Here is a 24,814-nt window from a genome sequence, read left to right on the forward strand (position 1 = left end):
CATGGAAGTTTTGGATTAAGCAGAATATCATGTTTTCCCTTCATCTAAGTCTAAGTCTACGTGATATTGTGAACAGGTTGGATGGAAAATAAACATTATGGTGGGCCATATGAAGGTTTCAACGGCAAGGTCATTGTCACCACTGCTTCATGTGGCGTGGTTCACTCGAGCCTGCGATCCAACTCCTTTTTGTGCTCATGTCCTAAAATGGTCTGTCAAAATGAAAGGATGGTTTGGATAAAATACATATATCACGGTACACTTCACGGAACCCTAAGAGGACCGTCATGCTCTAGATGGGTCTTGGTGGGGTTATTACACAATCCCTGTACGGTTCCTTGTCCGGTTCCTGGTCCTAGCTAAGTTGGTTCCTGGACCTAGCTAAGTTGCACGGGACGAACTTGCTTGGGCATTTTTCCTCCTTAGGCTGCGTTTGGATGCTTGTAAATTTTTTAAGTTGTAAGTTATATGTAACTTATTTATATGTGAAAGAAAGTTATAGATAATCTTGTCTAGGTGTAAGTTGTAACTAATTTACAGGTAACTTAGTTTCCGTGGATGAACAACATAGATAAATCATATACAAGTGAGTTTACTTAGCACTATAAGAAATCTGATTTCCTTATCAATAGGTTGGATGGTAAATATGATTGCATACTGAGTTACTCATTATGCTCTCATCGTATTGAGTAAACTCAGTTAGGCCCACCTTGAACATATGTGGTCCATCCATGCCATCCATCCGTTTTTCCATCTAATTTAATGGGTTAGGCCTAAAATTGAAGCATATATAAAGATAAAGTGGATCATACTATGGGATAGTTTGGAAAATGATTTCCACCTATGAAACCTTTCTAGGCTCTATTGTAATGTTTATTTGTCATCCAACCTTTTTATAAGATTATACAAACATGGATGAACGGAAAACAAAAATATAAACTTGATCCAAAACTTCTGTGGCCCAAAGAAAATTTTAATGGTAGAAGTTCAAGTCAATTATTCCATGTGGTGTGGTCCATTCGAAAATTGTATATGTTTTGTTTTTGGGCTCAAGCCTTAAAATTATATGGGAAAATAGATGGACGGAGTAGATAAAATACATGAATTATGGTGGACCTCGTAGGGTTTACTAGCGTAGTGAGTTGCTCACCAGGCAAACCGCTTCCCTTGGATGGAAAATAAATATTTTAGTGGATCCACGATGTTTTTAGCGGTAGGAATATGGTTAAGATGGTTTCTTGTGGTGTGGCCCACTTGAGATTTGGATCACTTTCATTTTTTGGATCACGTCCTAAAATGAGCTTTCAATACGGATGGACGGTGTGGATGTAAGGAAAGTGCATCACTGTGGGCCCCACAGTTAGGCATCCGAAACCGCCCCTGCCAAACAGCCCCGTTCCGCACTAACGCAAAAGAAAAAGAGGAGAGGCAAAAAATACAAGAGAAAAACATTAAGGGTCAGGGCTTCCCTTGCCAGAGCAGAGAGAGGGAAGGAGACGTTGAGAGAGAGAGAGAGAGGGAGAAGGAGACGTTGGGTCAGAGCAGGTAGGTGCCCTTTCAATGCAGCCGCGTTTCCACCACCCTCTCCCAAATTCGAAATGGACAGCCGTTGCCTGTAACAAAGTAACCTGTGACTTGAAAAACACCTAATTCCTCTGTTACATTTCTTGCAATCTTACCTGATAGAAAGTTACAGGTTGAGACTTTGTTACCTGTAACATTTCTCCCCCAAACACAAACTGTAAGAAAGTCACCTGTAACTTTCTTACATTTTACACAAGTTACGGGCATCCAAACGGCCCCTTAAACCCTAAACCCTCGTCTCTCGCTCTCTCTGTCTCTCTCAATATCAGTCAATCCAGCCTTCAATGGCGGAGCTGAAGCTTTCCGAAAGCAGGGATCTGACCCGGATCGAGCGTATCGGGGCTCACTCTCACATCAGAGGCCTGGGCCTCGACTCCTCCCTCAACCCCCGCTCCGTCTCCCAGGGCATGGTCGGTCAGCCCTCCGCTCGCAAGGCTGCCGGTCTCATCCTCAACATGATCCAGCAAGGCAAGATCGCTGGCCGCGCCGTTCTCCTCGCTGGCCAGCCCGGCACCGGCAAGACCGCCATCGCCACCGGCCTCGCCAAATCCCTCGGCCCTGACACTCCCTTCGCCTCCATCTCCGCCTCCGAGCTCTTCTCCCTCGAAATCTCCAAGACTGAGGCTCTCACCCAGGCCTTCCGCCGTGCCATTGGCGTCCGCATCAAGGAAGAGACTGAGGTCATCGAGGGGGAGGTCGTTGAGGTCCAGATCGACCGCCCCGCTGTCTCCGGTGCTGCGTCCAAGACCGGCAAGCTCACCCTTAAGACGACCGAGATGGAGACTGTCTATGACCTTGGTGCCAAGATGATCGAGGCGCTGGGGAAGGAGAAGGTCCAGAGCGGGGATGTTGTGGTGATCGACAAGGCGTCAGGGAAGATCACGAAGCTCGGTCGGTCCTTTGCTAGGTCAAGGGAGTACGATGCTATGGGCCCACAGACAAAGTTCGTGCAGTGCCCTGATGGGGAATTGCAGAAGAGGAAGGAGGTCGTGCACTGCGTTACACTGCATGAGATTGATGTTATCAACAGCAGGTAACAACTAAGGTTTTCTGCTTGGGGTTGGGGGTGGTTGTATGCTTACATACATATTTATTGATATTCACACACACACACTTATATATAGACGTGACTCTTCGACAAGAATGAAGTCAAGTACTGGGGCATACCTGAGGACATTGTGAGCTATAGGACCCTAGATTCACAGGCCGGTTTTGGATGGAACTGTTCGACATTGTTGGGGATTTACACACATAAATACACACACACATACATATATAGACAACACACGGGTGTTGTGTTTTCACTGGTTGCATTTGGTACTATTGAATTTGTCGAATGCCACTTTGTTTATTGACTCCTTTCCTTGTGTTTATTTCAGGAGTAAAATTCTTGTATACAAAATGGTTTTTTTTTTTTTTTTTGTTGGTTGTGGTAGTTTAAAGTCTATGTCAGTAATTGTGATGAGACTTGGGTTGTGATGGGTTCTATTGTTTTTAATTTTTAATTTTTATTTTATGTTAGGAGGACAATCCCCACTTTGATTTCATTTTCTTTCGTTCTTTCTTTTTTGCTTAGTGGTTGTCTGAGAGTTGGGTTTTTGATTGGTTCTACATAGCTTTGTTGGATGCCACTGTTCTAATGAGTTTTTCGTTTGCTTTGGTGTTAGGAGTGCAATTCTCTCTCTCTCTCTCTCTCTCTCTCTCTCTCTCTTTGTGATTATGGAATGATTTTATGAGAATTGGGTTTTGATGGGTTCTATTGAATTTGTTGAGCTCACTTTGAGCTAGGAAAATGCTGGTTTGACCATGCTTGGGTGGCCATGTAATACAGGGGCGTGCCTACTGCTTCCATGGGGCAAACAACTTTACGTGCCTGAGATTGACACTGCCCCTTAGGTGTGCCACCTAATGTTTGGCCTTTCACCCAAAACATCACACCAATCCAAATCTCAGGTGGGTCTCACCATAGGAAACGATGCAAAATCATGCCTAAAACCTGGTGTGGCACAAAGTTTCAAAAGAATGTGAGTTTTGGACTATCCCTTCATCCTGGCGATTTGCATCAGATGAGCTGATTGGATGGAATATTTAAAACCATGGTGGCCTCTCGCTCAACAAATGGTGGGTGTCCCATCCCAACTCTCCCCTAAGGTTTGGCTACCTGAGTTTTGGGCCGGCCTGATTTTTAGGTTCATGGTTTCCACAATTTTGTTGAATGTGACATTGCCTTTCGAGTCTTTCAATTGTTTTGAGTTTGGGAGTAAAATTCTCCATTTAAAGTTCGTTTGTTGAGAGAGACAAGTGAGTTTCCAATTACTGGAGGCTTACAATAGGGGTTGGCACTAAGACAAAATCTTTTTGAATTGATTATGGATGAGTTAACAGGGCAATAATAAGAGATCCCATGGAGTGTGTTGTGTGTAGATGGCATAGCTTTCATTGATGCGATGAAGGAGGGTGCAAAGCAAAGCTAGTACAGTAGAACCACATGGGATGCCTTAGAATCTACAGGTTTTAAAGTTAGTTGTCCTAAATCAAAATATTTAGAATGTGATTTTAGTTACTCTAGGACTAGAAACAAGGGATTAGTTAAGATTGGTGACCAAGAAGTACCCCAGAGCTATTCCTCTCCTTTGCCAAGCTGGTTCTACATGGTTTCTTAACCTCTAAGTCAAGGATTCGAGTAGTTGGTGCCATCATCATAAAAAAAGTACCCTAGAATGAGCATTTTCGATATCTTGATTTAGTAATTCATGAGATTGGAGAGATTGCGAAGGATGTTTCTTATAGAATTCAAGTTCAGTGTAAGAGTGGAGATGTGCCTCTGCAATTTAAGTTATTATTGCGTACTAATCAAACTGAAGGGAAAATTGTATGGGTAAGAGGATAGCTATAAGACCAGCCATGCTTTGTAGTACAAAATATTGGGTAGTTAAGGAATAATGTGCTCATAGAATGAGCATTGTTAAAATGAGGATGTTGAGATATGTGAGTGGTAAAACAAGCATTGTTCGAATTATCCTCGATATTATTGAAAAATTACCAATATCATCTCTATCTCTAGCTCAACAACATCGATAACACTGGTAGCGATACCGATAACACTAGTAATATAAAAAATTCCAGGTAGCGGCAATGTATCACCAATCTATCGATATCGCCAATGTATCATCAATATTTCGACTATGTAAATTCCAGGTGTGACTTGTATCGCCAATGTATTAATATCTCCAATGTATCACCAATATTTTGACTTTATATATTCTAGGTGTCTCTTGTATCGCCAATGTATCAGTGATATTTCAATAATATCGCCAATGTATCGATGTCACCAAAAATCTGTGTATTAAAAAAAATCCATTTTGAATTTATTTTTATGGGCGATGTCAAGACCACATTCTTTCGTCTCCTTTTCAATTGTTGATGATTTCTCAACGAAATACATGTTGTCGATATTTTGAAATACCGATGGATGTTTGGATGGAAAGCAGAATGCTTGGATGGATAGATGGGATTGATGGGATAGTTAGACTAATTTCTTACAACAACACATGCTTTTAAGCCCCCCATTAAATGGAAACTTATTATATTTGCATTCCTTTTATAATTTTTTATTCATAAATATTCAAATATGTGTATTTTAGCATCTCCTGAAGTTTCAATGAAAATTTCCACCGTTTCCCCATGTTTCCCCATCAATGTTTCCCCACATTTTTGGTTATCGGCGATATTACTGACGATATCGATATTGTTTCCATATCCTAAGCCAACGAAACTTGTAGCGATATCAATACTTTAAACACTAAATACAAGGAAGGATAGTAATAGAAATGAATGCATTCAAGGAAACTTAGGAGTAGCACTGATAGGTAATAAGATGATGGAAATTAGACTTAGTTAGTTTAATTGGGTGCAATGGAGACCAAGAATTGTACCAGTTAGGAGTGGGGTGATGATGGTAATTGCATGAGACTTGACTTTTGATGGAGTTTTGTTGTTTCCAAGATATCCCAAAATGGTTATGTAATGGTTGTAACAACCGTTACTAATAGTAACGGTGGTAACCGTTACACGTTATGGGGTCGTAATGGCCATAATGACTATTGCAGAAAAATTGACTCGTAATGGCCTATAACATCCCCTAAATGATTCGTTATGAGGCTAATATATATATATATATATATATATATATATATATATATATATATATATATATATATATATATATATATAAAGCTGTAATGGCCCGTATCGTAACAATAACGACAGGGGCTGTCACTACCACCATTACTGTTATGGAATACCTTGGTTGAACTTGAATCAATTGATTTTTTGCTCATTCGAGCGTGGAAGTCACACTAGTGGGCTACAACCTCGTCTAGATGGATAGAGAAACCACCATCGCAGTTGTAGCTTGTGCCATGTGGTAGTTGAAAGAGATGGTTTCTATCCTTCTGTTTAATGTTTCATCGCCTAAGCACGAAGCCTTCTGTCATGTGGTAGAAGTTGTAAGGTTCATAGTAGAGCATGGGGTGGAGATGAGTGCAACTTACCCCTTTTCCCTGCATCGTTGCTTCCTTCACAAACCCTCACGAAGATGAGAGGGACCACTGCTCGACTGAGTAGGAGAAGGGGGAGGGGGAAGGGGAGGAGGAGAAGGGAAAGATCTTCCTCCCATTATAGATGACAATGTTAGTTGAGAACCTCTTAATAAATGGTGGTCTAGATAGCTTGAATTAGTGCCACTTGTGATGACCATGAATCACTGCTTTATTACATTCCTAGCAAAAATCAAACTATAGTCTCTGCGTCTTCCTTCTTAAAAAGGTGAGTACAACTTACCCTTTTGCTTAAAACCTTGCTTCCTTCAAAAACCCTCACGAAGATGAGGGATCACCACTCAACTTGGTAGCTTGCTTGTGCAACAATTAGTACATTGGAAGGCTATTAGGTAAGTGGCACTTCATCTTCTACTTTCTGTTTCTTATTGTTCCACCCGACTACTGAGAGCTTGAAGGGCATTCTAATGGCAGCTGGGAAATTGTCGATTCTGGAGGCATATAATTTGTGTGAAGATGTAGATGTTTTTGTTTTTTGATGATAAGATGGGTAGAATGAGTTTACTCTTCAAAAAAGAAAGAAAAAAGACAGAAAAAAGAAGGGTAGAATGGGTTCGATTTGATCATGTGGTTAAGTAGCTTCTGTTTTGTGGCTTGAATGTGACAGCTCTGGCTATCACATTCCATTTTGGGAATTTGTATGGTTGAAAACAATTTTGTATTTTAACTATATGCTTGAGCCTCAACCTACCTTTTGTGACTGTTCTTATGCGTGTTTTGAATGGGTCATGTGGTTTCCAAGAGTCCATGTTTGTTGAGTGGCTGACTTCTTGGATTCCATTTTGAATAGATGGTTGTTTCTAGCAATCCATGTTTGTTGAGTGGGTGAGTGCTTGGATTCTGTTTTGAATAGATGGTTGTTTCTGGCAGTCCATTTGGACCTTTGAATGGGTTTCTTGTTTTTGAATGTGTTTTGAATGGGTGGCTGTTTGGAATGTTGCACAAATGGGTGACTCTATATGAGGTAGTGCATTTGTTTGAATGGGTGGCTATTTTTATTAATGTTTTGAAAATGTGACCGCTTGAAGCAGTCCATTTGTTTGAATGGGTGTTCTCAATGGGTGGGTGTTTATGTCATTGTCCATGTGGTTATTTCAAGAAATGAACAATGCCCTGAATGTAGAAGATATAAGTTGTTTCAAGTTTGGACAACCCTACACCAACTCTTATTAGTGACCAGGGGCACACATTTAGTTTTTATGTTGCTTCAAAACGAAAGAAAATAGAAATGTAATAATATTATAACAAGCACCACCAATAGCTGCTGGAGCCCTAAATGGCCCAAAACAGCCCAAAGCAGATAATCCCTCCCTAATTACACTCTTCCGAAATCCCTAACTGAAATTCTTCACATGGGCATCAACAATGTTATTCGCTTCTCCCAATGTGCTGAAATGAATTAGGGTGGCCTCTACATAAGTCCAGGACCTCCAGGATAAGATCCAACTCTCTCCATATGCACATCAACCAGAAAACACACACTGAATAACAATTTTGGAATCACCTTCAATAATTGCGGGCAACAAACCCACTGGACACCACCAACTTAGCCACTTGGAGAATAGCAGTAGCTCGCGCAAAGTTAGAACTTTGGAACCCAACAGGCCTAGAAAATTCTATTAAGATTTTTCTTTTGTGGTATTGCAACTGCCTACCCCCGAGAAACCTGGGTTGCCAAATGAGCAGCCATAAAAAATTGCTTTGCATTGCCCGGGGGGTGGGGAGGGGGAACCCAACTCTCCTGAGAATTTTTTTTTTTTTTTCTGGGAGCACTTTGCACCAATCTCATGTGAACAAGAGACAGGTTATAGACTTAAGATACGTGATAGCTCTGCTACGATTAACCAAAATGCTGCTAATCTTGTCCACTACCTCCTAAATCTTCAATTGTTTCCCCCTAAAGACCCTACTATGTCTCTCCAGCCAGATTCCCTAAATAATTGCAAAAGCTGTAATTTTCCAGAAAGATTTACCCGCAGATCCCCACACATTGCCCATACTATCCTACGACTGCATCCATAAGGGCCTGTTTGGAACCTGAGATTAAATGGTATTGAATTGCGTTAGATGGAGTTAACACCATTATTGCACAATGATTATATGTCTGGAAATACCATTGTATTTTGGATGTCCAATCCACGTTTGGGATCAAATTCTTCCTTTAGGGCATGTTTGGTATGTGGGCTTAGATGGGATTAGGTGTGATGGAATTGCATTTGGTCCTGTGCAAATTCCACCCGACATTTGGGGAGGACGGGAAGGGTTGGGATTAGGTGGGATGGAATTGCATTTGGTCCCATGCGGGATTTCTGGGAGATTTTGAAATCCACTACACATGTGGGCCCCACATTGGTGCATGTCTTTTATCCGTGCCGTCCATCCATATACGCCCTTTGCACGTGACATTCTAGTTACAGACGTGTACAAGTGACTGGCATCCGTTGTGAATTTGGTTCGTTGATTACAATTCCCACCAAACGGGGTTTTGCTGAATCTAATGTTTTTCCCTTAGCAAGAATTTTATTCCAAACATGGGGATTGGATAGCCAAAATACCACGGTATTTTCAGATATGCAATCATGGTTCAATAATGGTGTTAATCCCATCTAATACAATTCCATACCATTTAATCCCACGGACCAAATAGGCCCTTAGGGAAAACCACTGTATTAAGTGAAACTTGTGTTTGTTAGACCATGGAATTGTAATCAATGGACCAGATTTCATAACTGATGCAGGTCACCTATATGCATATGCAACTCGATTGTCACGTGTAGAGGGCACATATAGATGGACAATGTGGATTAAAAAAATGCACAAATGTGGGTCCCCCATATGTAGTGGATTTCAAAATCCATCAGAAATCCTGCCCTATCTCCTGTTGGGATTGGATGATATCATACCTGGATTAATCCAATCATTTTCATCTTTTCCAAACGCCAGATAGAATTCACATTGGACCAAATGTAATTCCATAACACCCAAAGTATTCTGTAATGACAACGGTGACTATAACGGCCACCACCATTACCTTTACGATTTGGATTGTAATTGTTGTTACGGCCCCCGTAATGGCCACTACGGTCTTTTATTTATTTATTTATTTTTAAATTTTTTTTTATAAATGATTGAAAAAGAACCCGAAGTACCTATATTGGCCTTGTAATGGACCATTACGGCCTTTACAGGATGCGTAATGGGCCGATATGGGGGTGGTAACGGCCTTTACGGGTCATTTTTTCCGTATCAGCAGTTACGGCCTTTACGAACCCATAATGTGTAATGGTTGCCAATATTACCTTTAACCGTAATGACCTTTACGGCACACCCAATGTTGTCGAATCGCATATGCGATCATGCGCGATCGCATATGCCTATCGCGCAATCGCATATGCGATCGCATATTTAATTTATATATATATATATATATATATATATATAAAATTCAAAAAATTGTAAAAAAATATAAGAAATCGAGGAGAACTTTTCTAAGTTAATAGATAACTAATTTTACATGTTTAAAATACATTTGAAAGAGATAAAATCAATTAAACAATGAATTAAACATCAAGTTGTCCACATTTAACAATATAGTAAACAAGAAGTAACAACAAAATCAACAAGCTATTTATTTATTATGGTAGAAAATCAACAAGCTATCTTCTTTGAAACTTAAAAGTGCTTGAATCTTGATCTTCCAACTTCCAAGAGAGAGGGAGTGTAAGAGAGAGAGAGATAGATTAAGATCACTTGGAAGTAGGAAATACAAGAGAGGGAGATTAAGACCACTTGTAATTAAGAAATGTAAGAGAAAAATAGAGTAAGAGAGTTTTGGAGTGAGAATATTGCAAATGGAGGAGATTTGGAAGCCTTTTTATAGACAAAATGTTATATTTTTTGTCTATAGGTGAGGGTTTGATTCCCCTCCTTGGCTTTACTCGATACACGTGGTTGTGGGTGATTGCGTGTATCCACACTTCAAAAAAGAGGTGGGGACACCCTGTGTCCTCAATATATATATATTGCAAAAAAATAAAAATAAAAATTCAATGCGCCATGGCCAATATGCGATCGCATATTTTCGCATATGCAACATATGTGATCGCATTTGTGCCAGATTGCATATGCCATGATCGTATCTGTCATGATCGCACATCACAACAATGGGCACACCATGATACCACCTAATCCCACCTAATTCGATGTTCCAAACTAGCCCTAACCGAGTTGCATCACCCAACTCATGCTATTCTTTTTCAATACCATCAACCATATTTCTCAAGCAAGAGGACAAGTAACTAGTAAGTAGCAAATGATTAACCATCTCGTTATTTTTGGAACACATCACACAATGATTCACCATCTCAATGCCGCTCTTTCCAAGTTTTCAATTGTGACAATTTTCCCCCATACAAGCCACCTAAACAAACGCCTTGACTTTCAGGGGGAAAACATTCCAAATATTTTTAAGACCGGAGGAGCAAGGATCGACCATCAAAATTGAGCAATAGACCTGATAGGAAAAACCTCATTTGTTTCCTTCATCCATATCCTCCTATCAATGCTGTGGAGAGGAATATAAACCAGCTCTAACATCCTCATTATCCCGATCAAGGCGACAAACTCCTCTCTAAGATTTTGGTGGAACATTGGCCTCCATACGGCTCTAACATTAATCCTTTAGAAGTAATCTTTTACTTTAGTATCCTTATTAATATCGATTGCATACAACTCTTCCAAAGTTGCTAAGCGAGGACTCTCCACACTACTAGTCCTTCCAAAATCTAATCTTCCTGCTGTTACCCACTGTGAAGTGCATATAGTAGAAGAAAATCAGCTGGACCCATGACACTCCCTCCTGTACTAGTGCTCCTTTTAGATGCACAATGGATATCCCAACCATTTTTTGCGACACCATACTTGGCAGGAAGCACCTTCTCTAATAGAGAAGAATCCCCCATACCTATTCGCCACCACCATTTTCCCAACATCGCCATGTATGATGCCGTAATATCTCTGATATGTAGACCCCTTGAGATCCAATGGCTCATAGACTTCCTTCCAGGAGACCTATTGATATTGATGATGATATTCATCATCATTACATAAGAACCTTTTTTGGGAAGATTGTAGTTTGACCATAATCTTGATTGAGCATCTAAACATAGACAACATATAGATAGGAACAATGTTTGAATTATCTCCGATATTATCTTTATCTCCAGGTCAGCGATACCAATAACACTGGTAGCGATACCGATAACGTTGGTAGTATCAGAAATTCCAGGTATTAGCAATGAATCACTAAGTATAGCCAACGTATCAATATCGCTAATGTAATCGCCAATATTTTCAACAGTGTAAATTCTAAATGTCGTTTGTATTGCCAATGCATCAATATCGCCAATATTTTCGACTATGTAAAATTTAGGTAATGCTTGTATCATAAGTGTATCAATGAAATTTCAATAATATTGCCACATATTGATATCATCAAAATTTTGTTTATTAGAAGAAAAATTATTTCATTTTTTTTTTTCATGGGCACATGGTTGTATGTAGTGTTCAATTTGTCATTGATAATATCTAGATATTATCGATATCGCAACATGCGCGACGTTGAGACTGCAATCTTTTGTTTCTTTTCCAATTGTTGATGATTTTTTGGTGAAATATCATGTGTTGTTGATATTTTTCAATATTGATGGATGTTTAGATGGAAGGTTGGATAGTTAAATAGGCCGGATGGGATGGTTGGACCGATTTCTTACAACAGCTCATGCTTTTAAGGGCCCATTAAATGGAAACTTGATATGTATGCATTCTTTTTGCATTTTTTTTTAAAAAAAATTTCTAAATATGCAAATATGTACATTTTAACATCTCCTGAAGTTTCGCTGAAAATTCCATCGTTTTCCTCATGTTCCCTGCATTTTTGGTTATCAGCGATATTATCGGCGATAGCGATATTGTTTCCGTATCCCTGACCAACGAAATTTGTAGCGATACTTCGAACACTTTATAGGAATGCTTGCAAGAATTGCTTTCATGAGTGTGGTCCTACTCTTGAATCAAAGCGTCAACCCTTTCCAACTCCAAGCTTTTTTTGAACTCTCCACCACTTTTCACCATTCCGTTACCCTCCTGCCACTGAATACAATAGGGATGCCTAAATGTTTCATCCTCTCTCCCTCCTCCTAGCACCTGATGTTTCTTGCAATGCCTGTAACATTTTCTAGACTCAGATTGATTCCTACTAGAGAGCTTTTAGCCATATTAACCCTAAAGTTAGAGACCACAAAACATGTCAACATATCTGAAAACATCCTTCTTGTAACGAGCCATCTCCTAAAAGCATCATGTCATTTGCATATTGAACATGTGTCACCTTAAGGATACCACTACCCGGCCTCATTCCATTGATGAGACCTGCATCCACAGCCTTGTACAGGACCTATGACGGGCCCTGATGGGGACATCTTGCGCACACGCATGCCCCCCCATGCACGTATGCAAGGAGGAGGGCCCCACCATCGATCTGGATCGATGACGACATCCGTGGAGGGCCTCCTAGTTAGAGGACTGTATTTTGGTTCCTTGGAGTGGACCCGATCATCATGTGGATCCCACCATTGGATCTCATGATTGTGGCCCACTACTCTAGATGATCTAGGATTTTGAGTGTTGCTTATTATTGTTATTAGGAACATCATGAACGATTTATATTGCATTGATTAGTTGTTATTTTTGTTGCTTCGTCTTTAAGTAATAGGTGCGCACATGGCGCGACTTTTGGGGTATAGGGTCTTCTTATAAATAAGCAATCCCTTGTAGGGTTTTTCTCATTGAAGATTATGAATAAAATTCTGCGTTTTCCTGCCTCTCTAATTCTCTGAGCTGTGGAAATGTAATTGGGTGCGAAACCCTCCATTCTTCGAAGGGCTAACTACTGTGGTGCGAAGCCACACCCATCCCAAATCGCCCCCCACCTCCTACCCTCAATATTAATCATCTCCCACAGCCATCCCATCATCAAATCCACCCCCTTTTGCAGCCGATCCTTCTTCTACAACATATTTGCATAATCAGGCCCTGTAGGAGGGCTGAAACTTCGGCGGAGCATCGTGCACAAACCAGACATCCGATCGGCATGAAGGTGGACCTCCCCTGGCCGACCAACACTTAGCTGGCTGATTTCAGATTCATGAGCCCCACACACGTGCGGGCAAGATCCCACACACGTGCGTCATGCCCGGGCCATTGTCCACACGCGTGGATCACCTTGGGTTCATCTCTCTCCTCTATTTCACCCTTCTCTCACCTTATTTCCCTAACCCTAACCCTATGTAATCCTAAATCCCAAGTTCTATTCTACTTTTGCAAATCCTAGGCCTTTCCGATTTGAAACATGTGAATCCCTTGGGTTGAGAAATAATCCTTTGCATGTGTGGATGAATCTACTTTCCTTTGAGCATTGTTTGGTTTATAATTTTAACTGATTCAGTCCTAACATATGTAAGCTTGAACCCTCGTAGATTCCCCTTGTTGAATGCTTGACTTTATGTGGGATGTTGAATTTTTGTGATTGTTTCAAAATTAGTATGATTTAAAGTTTGAAATCTTGCATATCATATTTAATTTTCATGTCCTGCATCAAATTTGGTATCAGAGCTTAGGTTGTTCATAGGGGATTGCATTGCATGTTTAGGGTTTAGTCTGCTCATGTTTATTTTGCATCAAATCTCATCATATAGGGCTGTTTAGGACCCATCATTCACAACATGGACTGCTGAATTTTTCTGTTGTCAGAAAATTCTCAATTTTCATGGCTGAATTTTCTGTTAACAAATTATTTGGGCAGTTATGTTGCTGGAATTTTAGTAGCGTTGTGTAGTTTCCCTCATATAGAGTCATATAGGATCATTTAGTCTCATTTAGACACGTATAGTTGCATTAGAGGATCTTTGAGTGAGTGGTTGTATGCCCACACGTACTTGTCGTGGTTTTGGTTTGCACCCTACACTAAACATGGAGCAATTGCAAGAGTCCGTGAACGACCTAACCCGGTAGTTTGAGTCTTTGGGTAAGCGCTTGGAACAACTTATTGACCAACGCTTGGATCAGATCAACGTGCGCGTTACCCAACTAGAGACCTCCGACCGGGCAAACCTCGCTATGGGGGAAGATGCCTAATCTCAGGCAGGTGGTCAGGAGGACCGACAAAGGAATGAGGGTGGCCAAATGAATGGTCATGGGCGAGCACTCGTGCACCCACATCGCGAGGGGCATCATGATCATTATGACCCAGAAGCGCAACTCCTCAAGGGAGTTAAAGTAGAGGCCCCTACGTTTGATGGCCACTTGAACCCTAAAGCTTTTCTAGATTGGTTGGTGGATATGGACTACTATTTTGAGTGGTATGATATGTCGGATGCTCATCGAGTTCGATTTGTCAAGATGAAGCTTGTGGGCTAAGCAAAGAGGTTTTGAGCTACTGTGGAGTGAAAGAAAGAAAGGTCGAGGGAGCCCAAAATAGTTTATTGGGGAGAAATGAAAGAAACTCTTGAGGAAAAGTACCTCCCTTTCTTTTATCACTTGAGGTTGGTTGAAGAATGACAGTCTCTTCGATAAGGTTTTATGAGTGTGACTGAATACATTGAGAAGTTCGAAGAGTACTTGTCCCGATGTGAAGTTGACGAGGATCCCGTACTCACTCTTGCTCGATTTAAGACGGGCCTCCGTTCTGATATTAGGAGAGAATTGCTCGTCAAGGACATAGACACTCTTAAATAGATGTATCAAGTAGTGTTGGAGATCGAACAATACCTCAAAGCATCTGTGGGAAGACAGTTTGAGTCTCGTGATTCTGGCGCTAAGGTCAACCCTTCTGGGGATAAACGTAGCACTGGATATCAGTATAAGCCTTCTATAGTTCTCAGTTTAGGCCCAATGATGATTAGGGTAAAGAAGTTGTCGGATATAGCTCGCGCAGAAGCGATGCGATTGGGCGTTTTAAATGTCAGGGGTTTGGTCACTTTGCCTACTAGTGTGGCACGAAAGAGGGCACCAAGGTGTTCCTTATTGAGGGGCAAGTGGAAGTAGTGCCCCCAGAAAGTGATGGTGATGAGGAAGAATATGAGCCAGCAGAAACCCGTAGTGATGAGGAAGAGGGAGCGCAAGAGTCCGCGACCCTTGCAGTTGTGTGTTGCACCTTTGCACAAGCAAGGAATACCGACGATTGACGCTGCAACACGATCTTCGATACTTGTACAAAATGTGGTGATAAGAGCTGCAAGATAATCATTAATAGCGATAGTTGTGCCAATGTGGCATCAACTGGCACTGTGAGCCGTCTGGGCTTGAAGCTTGAAGCCCTCTTCCCAACCCTATAGAGTGTCTTGGGTTGATGAAACTTTCATTCTTGTCTCGCATTGTTGTTTTGTTCTTATTCAGTTTGGATCATATAAAGATACATTTTGGTGTGATGTTATTCCTATTCAGTTTGGGACATATAAACCTAGGAAGTCTATTGATCTCGTCTCTATGTCCCTGTCCCATAGGCCATCAGAGTGTGTAGAGTCCTTTGCAAATCATGTTCATTCATTGCATCAAGAAATTAGGCAAAAGATCAATACTAGTAATGAACACTACAAAATTTCTGTAGACCAACATAAACGACTCAAATGTAGGGGACTTTGTGATGTTCCGCATCAGGCCAAAGCGGTGCCTTTAGGGAGCCGTTCATAAATTACAAGCGCGTAGCGCTGGACCATTCAAAATTATAAAATGAAACAGTCTCAATGCATATGTGGTAGATCTTCCCCCTTTTATGGGAATTAAATTTACATTCAATGTGGAGGATCTAGTTACGTTTCAGTGGACCGCTGATACATTGTCCAGCCCCTCACTTAACCATCCTGATTCCCTATACCTTTTCCTTGATCCATGACCTATTCCCGAGTCTTCTTCCCAGCCTCTAACTCCCATACCTACCTTTCTCACACCCAGGGAGGAGATAGAGGATATTCTGGACTATCAGATAGTATCAACATCGGACGGCGGGTTTCAAAAGTACTTGGTTAAATGGAAGTCACGCCCAGCTTTAGATAGTACGTGACTCACTGAGAAGGAGCTTCAATGAGTTGATCTTGACATTTTGGAGTGGTTCATGAGTTTTGTTTTGCCAGTGGAGAAATCTTTGCAGCCGGGGAGAGTTGATGAGGACATCTCGCGCATACACTCCCCCCCCCGGATCCATAGCCTATTCCTGACTCTTTTCCCAGCCTCTAACTCCCATACCTACCCTTCTCACACCCAGGTAGGAGATAGAGGATATTCTGGACCATCAGATGGTATCAACATCGGACGGCCGGTTTCAAAAGTACCTGGTTAAATGGAAGTCACGCCCAGCTTTAGATAGTACGTGACTCACTGAGGAGGAGCTTTAACGAGTTGATCCTGACATTTTGGAGTGGTTTAAGAGTTTTGTTTCGCCAGTGGCGAAATCTTCGCAGCCGGGGAGAGTTGATGAGGACATGAAGCGCATACGCCCCCCCCCCCCCAAAAAAAAAAAAAAACGTTCGCAAGGAGGAGGAGGGTCTCACCATCGATCTGGATTGATGACGACATCCATGGAGGCCCTCCTAGTTAGAGAATTGTATTTTGGTTCCCTGGAGTGGACCCGATCATCATGTGAATCCCGCGTTGGATCTCATGAGCGTGGCCTGCTACTTTAGATGATATAGGATTTTGAGTTTTGCTTATTATTGTTATTAGGAACATCATGAACGATTTAGATTGCATTGATTAGTTGTTATTTTTGTTACTTCATCTCTAAGTACTAATAGGTACATGCATGACGCGGCTTTTAGGGTATAAGGTTTTCTTATAAATAGGCAACCCGTTGTAGTGTTTTTCTCATTGAAGATTATGAATAAAATTCTGCGTTTTCCTGCTTCTCTAATTCTCTGAGTTGTGGAAATGTAATTGGGTGCGAAACCCTCCTTTCTTCGAAGGGCTAACTACTGTGGTGCGAAGCAAAATTGCCCTCACCTCCTACCCTCAATATTCATCATCTCCCACAGCCATCCCATCATCAAATCCACCCCCTTTTGTAGTTGATCCTTCTTTTATAATAGATTTGCAGAATCAGGCCCTATAGGAGGGCTGAAACTTCGACGGAGCACTGTGCACAAACCAGACATCTGATCGGTGTGAAACTTGGCGTGAAGGTGGACCTCCCATAGCCGACCAGCACTTAGCTGGTTGATTTCAGATTCATGGGCCCCACACACGCGGGCAGGATCCCACGCCCGTGCATCAGGCTCGGGCCAGTGTCCACACGCGTGGATCACCCCGGGTTCGTCTCTCTCCTTTATTTCACCCGTCTCTCACCTTATTTCCCTAACCCTAACCCTATGTAATCCTAAATCCCAAGTTCTATTCCACTTTTGCAAATCATAGGCTTTCCCGATTTGAAACACGTGAATCCTTTGAATTGAGAAATAATCCTTTGCATGTGTGGATGAATCTACTCTCCTTTGAGCATTGTTTGGTCTATAATTTTAACTGATTCAGTCCAAACATGTGTAGGCTTAGACTCTCGTAGATTCCCCTTGTTGAATGCTTGACTTTATGTGGGATGTGGAATTTTTGTGATTGTTTCAAAATTAGTATGTTCTAAAGCCTGAAATCTTGCATATCATATTTAATTTTCATGTCCTGCATCAGGCCCTCACCCACAATTGTGAATAAGAGGGGAGAAAGCGGGTCTCCCTGCATAATACACCTCCTACTTCTGAAGATTTTTTGTGGGGATCTGTTGATCGACACCAAAAACAAAGGAGACATTACACATGCACACATACCCTAAAACCATCTTGAGCAAAATCCCATATGCCTAAGCAGATCAAACAAGTATGCCCAGTTGACATTGTCATAAGCCTTTTTAATATCGATTTTGAAGAAAACCCTTCCCTCCACATTCGGAATATTCATCAACCAATTAATTGGCAATGATCATACCATCCATTACTGGTCTTCCTACCACAAGTGCCGATTGAATGTCTGACATCATCACCGGGATCCCCTTGGGACATCACTTCTGAATAGATGCCACCGATAAAGCTAATGGGATGGGAGTCTGAGACTGACTCCACACAGTGTCTTGGGGATTAAGGGGATGAATGTTGCCGCGATTGGTTTGTTGAGAATCTCATCTTCATGAAATTATTTAAACACCAACATAAGATTTTTGATAATATCCCAATGCTGATAAAATAAAATTGAGAACCTGTCCGGACCTGGTGCCCAGTCCCCTTTCATATGGAACACAATGGCTTTAACTTCTTCCTCCTCAAAGCCCCTTTCTAAATAATCTGCTTGATCTTGGGAAATATCATAGAAAATAATAATTTTCAGCAGAGAACGATTAGGAAATTCTTCTGTGGAAGATTCTTTGAAATTAGAAACAAAACAAGCACACACCTCATCCTTTGATGAAAGAATTTCCCCATATTTCTTGACAGAAGCTGTGAAGTTAGCCCTTCTTGCATTAAGCGATTCTGTGAGAAAAGGCCGTGTTGCCATCCCCTTCTTTAACCCATTTTTCCCTTGAGAGCTACCTCCAATAAATTTCTTCTCTCCTTGGTGAATTGTTTAGCATCTCAAAAACCTTCCCCATTTGGCTGCTTTTTTTGTAGGGGAAGCCCCTCACTTCCTCTTCCTCGTTCTCTAACTTTCAAGTTCATTCTGCCATTTAGCTATGGTTCCCTCAAATCACTGAACACTACTATGTTCCACGATCTGAGACGCTCTTCCAACAAGTGCAGCTTCTCACTAAATTGCTATCCAGCCTTCCTAGTCACTGAGAATCACGACTCCTAGTCACTGAGAATCACGACTGCCACTCTTTGATAACATTCATACACAATGGATTCTCCAATTACATACTCTCAAATCTGAACAGTTTGGGCTCCCATGATTCCATCTTCGTGGAAGAGCCCGAAGGTTAGCTTCTGGGAAAGCCATCTTGCAAAGAAGGTGACACTAAAAATTTTTCGAGCTTAGATATGACTGGATCATCCTGTCTGTTAGATCATGTAAATTTTGCACCATGCATGGGCATATCAATGAGCATGCAGTCCCCGATAACCCTGCATGTCCCCGATAACCCTGCATACTCCTCCTGACCCTGGGTCCTCCATTCTTTTCCTTCCAAATTCTTATGACATTGAAATCTCCCCCTGGAGTGATACGGACCAGTGCCAACTAGTAAGTCCGCCCTCTTCATGATCCGACCATCCCTCATCCTAAGAATACCCTTGAGCTACCATTCGACTAAATTCACTCCTAATTAGAATTGTTGTTGCCTGACAACTCTTACACCAATGAGGCATCATTAGCTTCTTTCTTTGTTTCCTAAACAATGAGGATATTGATCTTGTTTGCCTTGATCAAATCTTTCATTGTCCTATTCAGAACTGCAGCACCTAGACCCCTCAAATTCCATTATAGGGTATAATTTGAACATCATAGCCAACCGACCCCAACCCATCCTCACCCTCCCCTACTCTCCTGAGATTGTAATTTATACTACATTTCAAATTCTGCAGTTCCCTATAACCACTTGGTCTTTTAGGAGATTTCTTCACAATTACCGACCCTCTTCTTTTCTCCTCTATTCTTCTGAGGATCACCCTGTAGTTTTCTTCCTCTTCCACTATACCCACCAAGGTATTCCATAATGGTAATGGTGGCTGTGACAACCACTATTTAAGGTTGACAATGTAATCACAACCTCATGCTGACATCAATAATTTGAACTGCAAGTCCCGATACTTACAAAAAGGGGATTGGAGTTGCTGTATCTTATTTTGGGATTTTTAGCGAATTTTCTTTGAATATTCAGAATGTCTTTGGTTGGTTTTTGGAGACCCAATTTTGGGAGGAAAAATATGAGAAGTGGTTCCTTATTTTTCTTTGGTCTTTGGGCTCCTTCCTCTCTATGTGAATATGAGAAGTGGGAATCTCTAGGACTATCGTTTGACTGCCACAGGACTGTTTTGCTTCTCTCTATCAGGGCTATTTTGCTTTCTCCCTATCAGGACTTGTCACTGGGTTGTTTAGAGACTGTTTTAGCCTTTTAGATAAGATAAAGGGGTGACATTATGTCCAGATTTTGTATTTCCTTGGTTATTACAAAAGGTTGTATGTGACTTTTTTTTATTAGTTATTGTTATTTTGTGCAGTGGAAGTTGTTGTGGAGCCTTTTTTTTTTTGAATGGCTAAATTTTATTTAAAAAGCCAAGAGGCAAAAGCTGAACAAAAAGGTGGACAAGAAGACGAAACATCTTGTGCTAAAGAGGGGAACTAATGCCCCAAGATACATCAAAGGAATCCCTATTACAATTGAGAACAACTTTCAACCATAGCCCTGAAAATTGCTCTATTTCTGGCATTTAGGAACACCTGCCTAGAAGACAGCCTTGTTGCAAAAAGACTGGTTATTTCTTTCTTTTGAAATCAACCAAGGCTTGCAAGAAAGTATCAGCTCCATAATGGTCCAAATCCACCAGGTGGACGATTTGGATATTTGCACCTGTTTTCCACATTGGAACACTCATGTGGGCTGATCAAACCTTGTTGTAGGAGAATGTCCCCAAACATGTATTCGGGCAATAGTGAATTGTGTTGACCTCTGGAATTGGTAATTGTCAAGTGTGCTTTAAATCAGCTAGCATCATCATCCCTCTCCACTCTATCAGAGTGGGACTTGCTGCTCAAATTTAATTGAAATTGCAAGTTCTTATTTCCTTTCCAATAACCTCACGTTTACAATAACCTCTTGTGTGTCTGTGTGCGCCCCTCTGCTTGCTCCAAGGAGCTGATTTTTGGTTTATCCAGTTCTGATATTTCTGGATTGCAGGTCTTAATTGTCAACCCCTGAAATTATAAAATGCTTACTTCTGGACACAGAAAAAACTCAGGGAGAAATACATACACTTTCAGAGGCATTGCGCAGGGGCTGTCTTCTCACATTCGACATTAGTTGACTTCAATTGTTCTATGAGTGAAAGTTCTGATCCCCTTTCTTCCATGATCCATCCTTTCTTGAGAGATGCTATTGTGACTCATGCTTCATAGAAGTTGTGGGTCGTTGTCCTCTTGATTCAAGTGGCAAACATGTATGGTGGTGATTGGGGATGTTGATCTGTTGGTCTACGAAATGGATGGGCCATAGCTCAAGAAGTGCAGTGATTGGACATCTTGGCCATCAAATCTTGTAATCTGTTTTGACCAGTGAATCGGTATCTCTGCACACAGCTTTGAGTTAACATCCATTTTGCCGGCCAGTGCTCAGATGTCGACCAAAGTCTGGTGACATTACCTTTTGGGCTATCGGCCATTCCAATGGTGTCCACCTAATCACAGAACTGACTTTTGTACAGAAACACCAGATTTATGTAATTTATTCGCACTTACATGGGACTCCACAAAACCTGCACATCTAGTGGCATTCCTCATCATTTATTTATTTTTGTTTGGGGGGGCGTGTTCTTTGTGTAAATCAACTTTCCTTTTGAGAATGCATGAACAAAACTCTCAAGCATTTCCTTGGAAAACATCTTTTACATCTCCCTCGTCTCTTAATTCGGCTTCAAATTTCAGAACGCAAGGATTTTTAGCGCTCTTCACTGGTGACACTGGTGAAATCCGTGCTGAAGTGAGGGAACAGATTGACACGAAGGTTGCAGAGTGGAGGGAAGAAGGGAAGGCCGAGATTGTCCCCGGCGTCCTATTCATTGATGAGGTGCACATGCTCGACATCGAGTGCTTCTCGTTCTTAAACCGCGCATTAGAAAATGACATGGCCCCCATCTTGGTTGTCGCCACCAATCGTGGGATCACGACCATCCGGGGCACAAACTACAAATCCCCGCATGGGATCCCGATCGATTTCCTTGACCGCCTCCTCATCATCACAACACAACCCTACACCGAGGAAGAGATCCGTAAGATCCTCGACATCAGGTGCCAAGAGGAAGAAGTGGAGATGTCGGAAGATGCAAGAGTCCTACTAACAAAGATTGGCGTTGAGACCTCTCTGAGGTATGCAATTCATCTGATTACGGCAGCGTCATTGGCTTGCCAGAAGCGGAAGGGGAAGGTGGTGGAGATGGAGGATATTAGCAGGGTGTATCAGCTCTTCCTCGACGTGAAGAGATCGACTCAGTACTTGGTGGAGTATCAGAATCAGTACATGTTCAGTGAAGTGCCGAGGGAGGGAGAGGAAGACGATGCCATGCATTCATGATTTGGGTTTTGAAGCAGATGGTGGCGCTTGCACGAAGCAGGGGTGATTGGAGGTTAGGCAGTAGAGGTTGGTATATACTTATCACTGTTATTTCTTTGTACAATGACTGATACTGATTGTGGGAATTGCGTTGGCAGAAGATGCATGGAAATGCATGGTGTGAGATATTTTGGGGTTTTCCGATGAGTCTGCATCGTTCGTCTCTCCATCGGTTGTTGCTAATTGTTGCTAAGCGAAAGGCGGAGGGTAATTATCTGTACTTGCACAACTTTGTTTTCCATGTATGATAATGTGGCATACATGTGATATTAGGGCAGCATCATTCAGGCTTAACTTTGTGCTCTGGCCCAAGATGAGGTGGTTCTGCACATCGGTGGGCCCCATCTGCATTTCGATCTGTAAAGCTGGTCCAGTTTTTTTTTTTTTATTTTAAATCTAACCCTGTTTTTTTTGGTACCCATGTGGTATGCCCGGTGAGCAAGTTTCCATCTGGTAATTATTTCTTAGTGGATGAATGGTCTGAGGGGATGCACCGAATGATAGAGGTGGGTGGGATACCTGACCGCCCGGGGCCATTGTTTTGAAATCCCATTTTAGGGCATGATCCAAAAAATGAAGCAGATCTAAATCTCAAGTGGACCAAAATGCATGAAACAGTGGTAATTGACAATTAAAAACTTGTCGTGATCCACTTGGATCAAGCTGATATTTGTGTGGCTTATTCATCCATGTCCTTTTGAGCTTATCAACAGGTTGGATGGCAAATTAACATTCTGGTGTTCCCCATAAAGTTTTTAATGGTGGGGATTCAATCAAGTCTCTTTTCTGGAGTATGGTCCACATAAAGTTTGGATCTGCTTCATTTTTTGGGTCATGGCCTAAAATGAGCTGTCAAAATGAATGGACGATGTGGATGTAAGGTATATACATCACAGTGGCCCCACAGTTAGGCATATACATCACAGTGGGCCGCACCATAGAAGTCATTGGAAGGTCGACAACACAATCATATAGGTTCGACCCACCTGCTGACTCGATGTGCATTATTTTCATGACAGGTCGTCTTCAGGGTATGGCAGACCATTTTGCATGGCTAAGGTGTCCAACACGTGATAGTGGACCGATTTGTGCTGCCTAAGCACATTGTTTCTCGCCCATGTTTTGGAAAATCCTAATCTTGCATAAGGTTGGCCCATGATAAAGGTCACCTAGAGCTGAAAATAAAGCTGATCCACTCATGTCAGATGTTCGGCTGTTCGCTTGGCTTAATGTTGTGGCCCACCTATTACTTGAATGAGCCTAACTTTTGTGGTATATGATATCTATGGTAATGTTGCAGAATAATGCCTGTATATAATTGATGCAAGCATAGCAAAATCACATAGAAGGAAAAATAAATAAATCAAGAACCTAAGGCCAGAGAGAGAATCAGAGAGGACTTACATGATTCAACAATCAACCTAATTGATGCAAGCAAAGCAAATTCACGAAAAAGAAAAAGAAAAAAAACCAAAAACCAATGGCAAAGAGAAAGAAGTGGGGAGGACTTACATGGTTTAAATTTTCACAGTCCAGCTTTTTTATTCACTAAAACAATAAAAATCTAAGAATACAAGATTTACTTCTGTCTCACTTTCTCACCTTACTAGAAAGCTCTAGTAAAGAAATTGTGTTTACGACAAATGGAATACGACATTTAAGAAAAAATGACGGCTTCTACGAGTGGCTGGTTATGCCATTCGGTCTCAGAAACGTGCCTAGTACTACGACCCTACCATTTTATTGGTAAGTTTGTTATTGTCTATTTTGACGACATTATTATTTATAGTAAGTTAAGAAAGGAGCATCTCAATCATTTAAGCTTTATAATCAAAATCCTTCATCACAAGTGCTTTTACATTAACTTTAAAAAGTATACCTTCATGAGTACACCATTGGTTTTCTTACGATACATTATCTTGTAGCAAGGTGTAGAGGTACACTTCGCTAAAGTGAAAGCCATTATTGATTGGCCAACACCTACTATTATCTCTGAAGTTCTTCGTTTTCATGGCCTCATTACATTTGACATGTTTTGTGCGGAACTTCAACAACATTATGGCTTCGATCATTGATTGTATGAAACAAATGGAGTTTCGATGGACGAGAGCAGCAACACGAACGTTTGATAAGATCAAATATAAGATGACCAAAGCTCTAGTCTTGCACTTTCTAGACTTTAAGGTATTTGAGGTGAGCTGCGATGCTTTCGACATTGGCATTGGAGTTCTCACTTAGGAGGGTCATCCACTAGTTT

At 41.4% G+C, this 24,814-nt stretch overlaps 1 protein-coding gene across 2 annotated transcripts; it reads left to right on the forward strand.

Annotated features, from left to right (window-relative positions):
- Nucleotides 1-1,444: 1,444 nt before the first annotated feature.
- Nucleotides 1,445-22,851, forward strand: LOC131235041 (uncharacterized). Of its 2 annotated transcripts, none has more exons than XM_058232132.1 (3): nt 1,445-1,545; nt 1,854-2,617; nt 21,873-22,851. In XM_058232132.1, the coding sequence occupies exons 2-3, from the start codon at nt 1,869-1,871 to the stop codon at nt 22,516-22,518; spliced, it is 1,395 nt and encodes a 464-aa protein (XP_058088115.1). In that variant the 5' UTR covers nt 1,445-1,545; nt 1,854-1,868; the 3' UTR covers nt 22,519-22,851. The 2 variants fall into 2 exon arrangements, with proteins under 2 accessions (XP_058088115.1, XP_058088114.1); XM_058232131.1 differs by having other exon boundaries at nt 1,456-1,545; nt 1,697-2,617.
- Nucleotides 22,852-24,814: the final 1,963 nt, after the last annotated feature.

Source organism: Magnolia sinica, chromosome 19, assembly GCF_029962835.1.
Source record: "Magnolia sinica isolate HGM2019 chromosome 19, MsV1, whole genome shotgun sequence".
NCBI classification, from domain to species: domain Eukaryota; kingdom Viridiplantae; phylum Streptophyta; class Magnoliopsida; order Magnoliales; family Magnoliaceae; genus Magnolia; species Magnolia sinica.

What these genes read in the sequence shown, in the direction of transcription:
- LOC131235041 (XM_058232132.1), top strand. Translation starts at nt 1,869, where the DNA reads ATGGCGGAGCTGAAGCTTTCCGAAAGCAGGGATCTGACCCGGATCGAG. An exon ending in ATTGATGTTATCAACAGCAG is followed by an intron (nt 2,618 to 21,872) that starts GTAACAACTAAG and finishes TTCAAATTTCAG; the next exon opens with AACGCAAGGATTTTTAGCGC.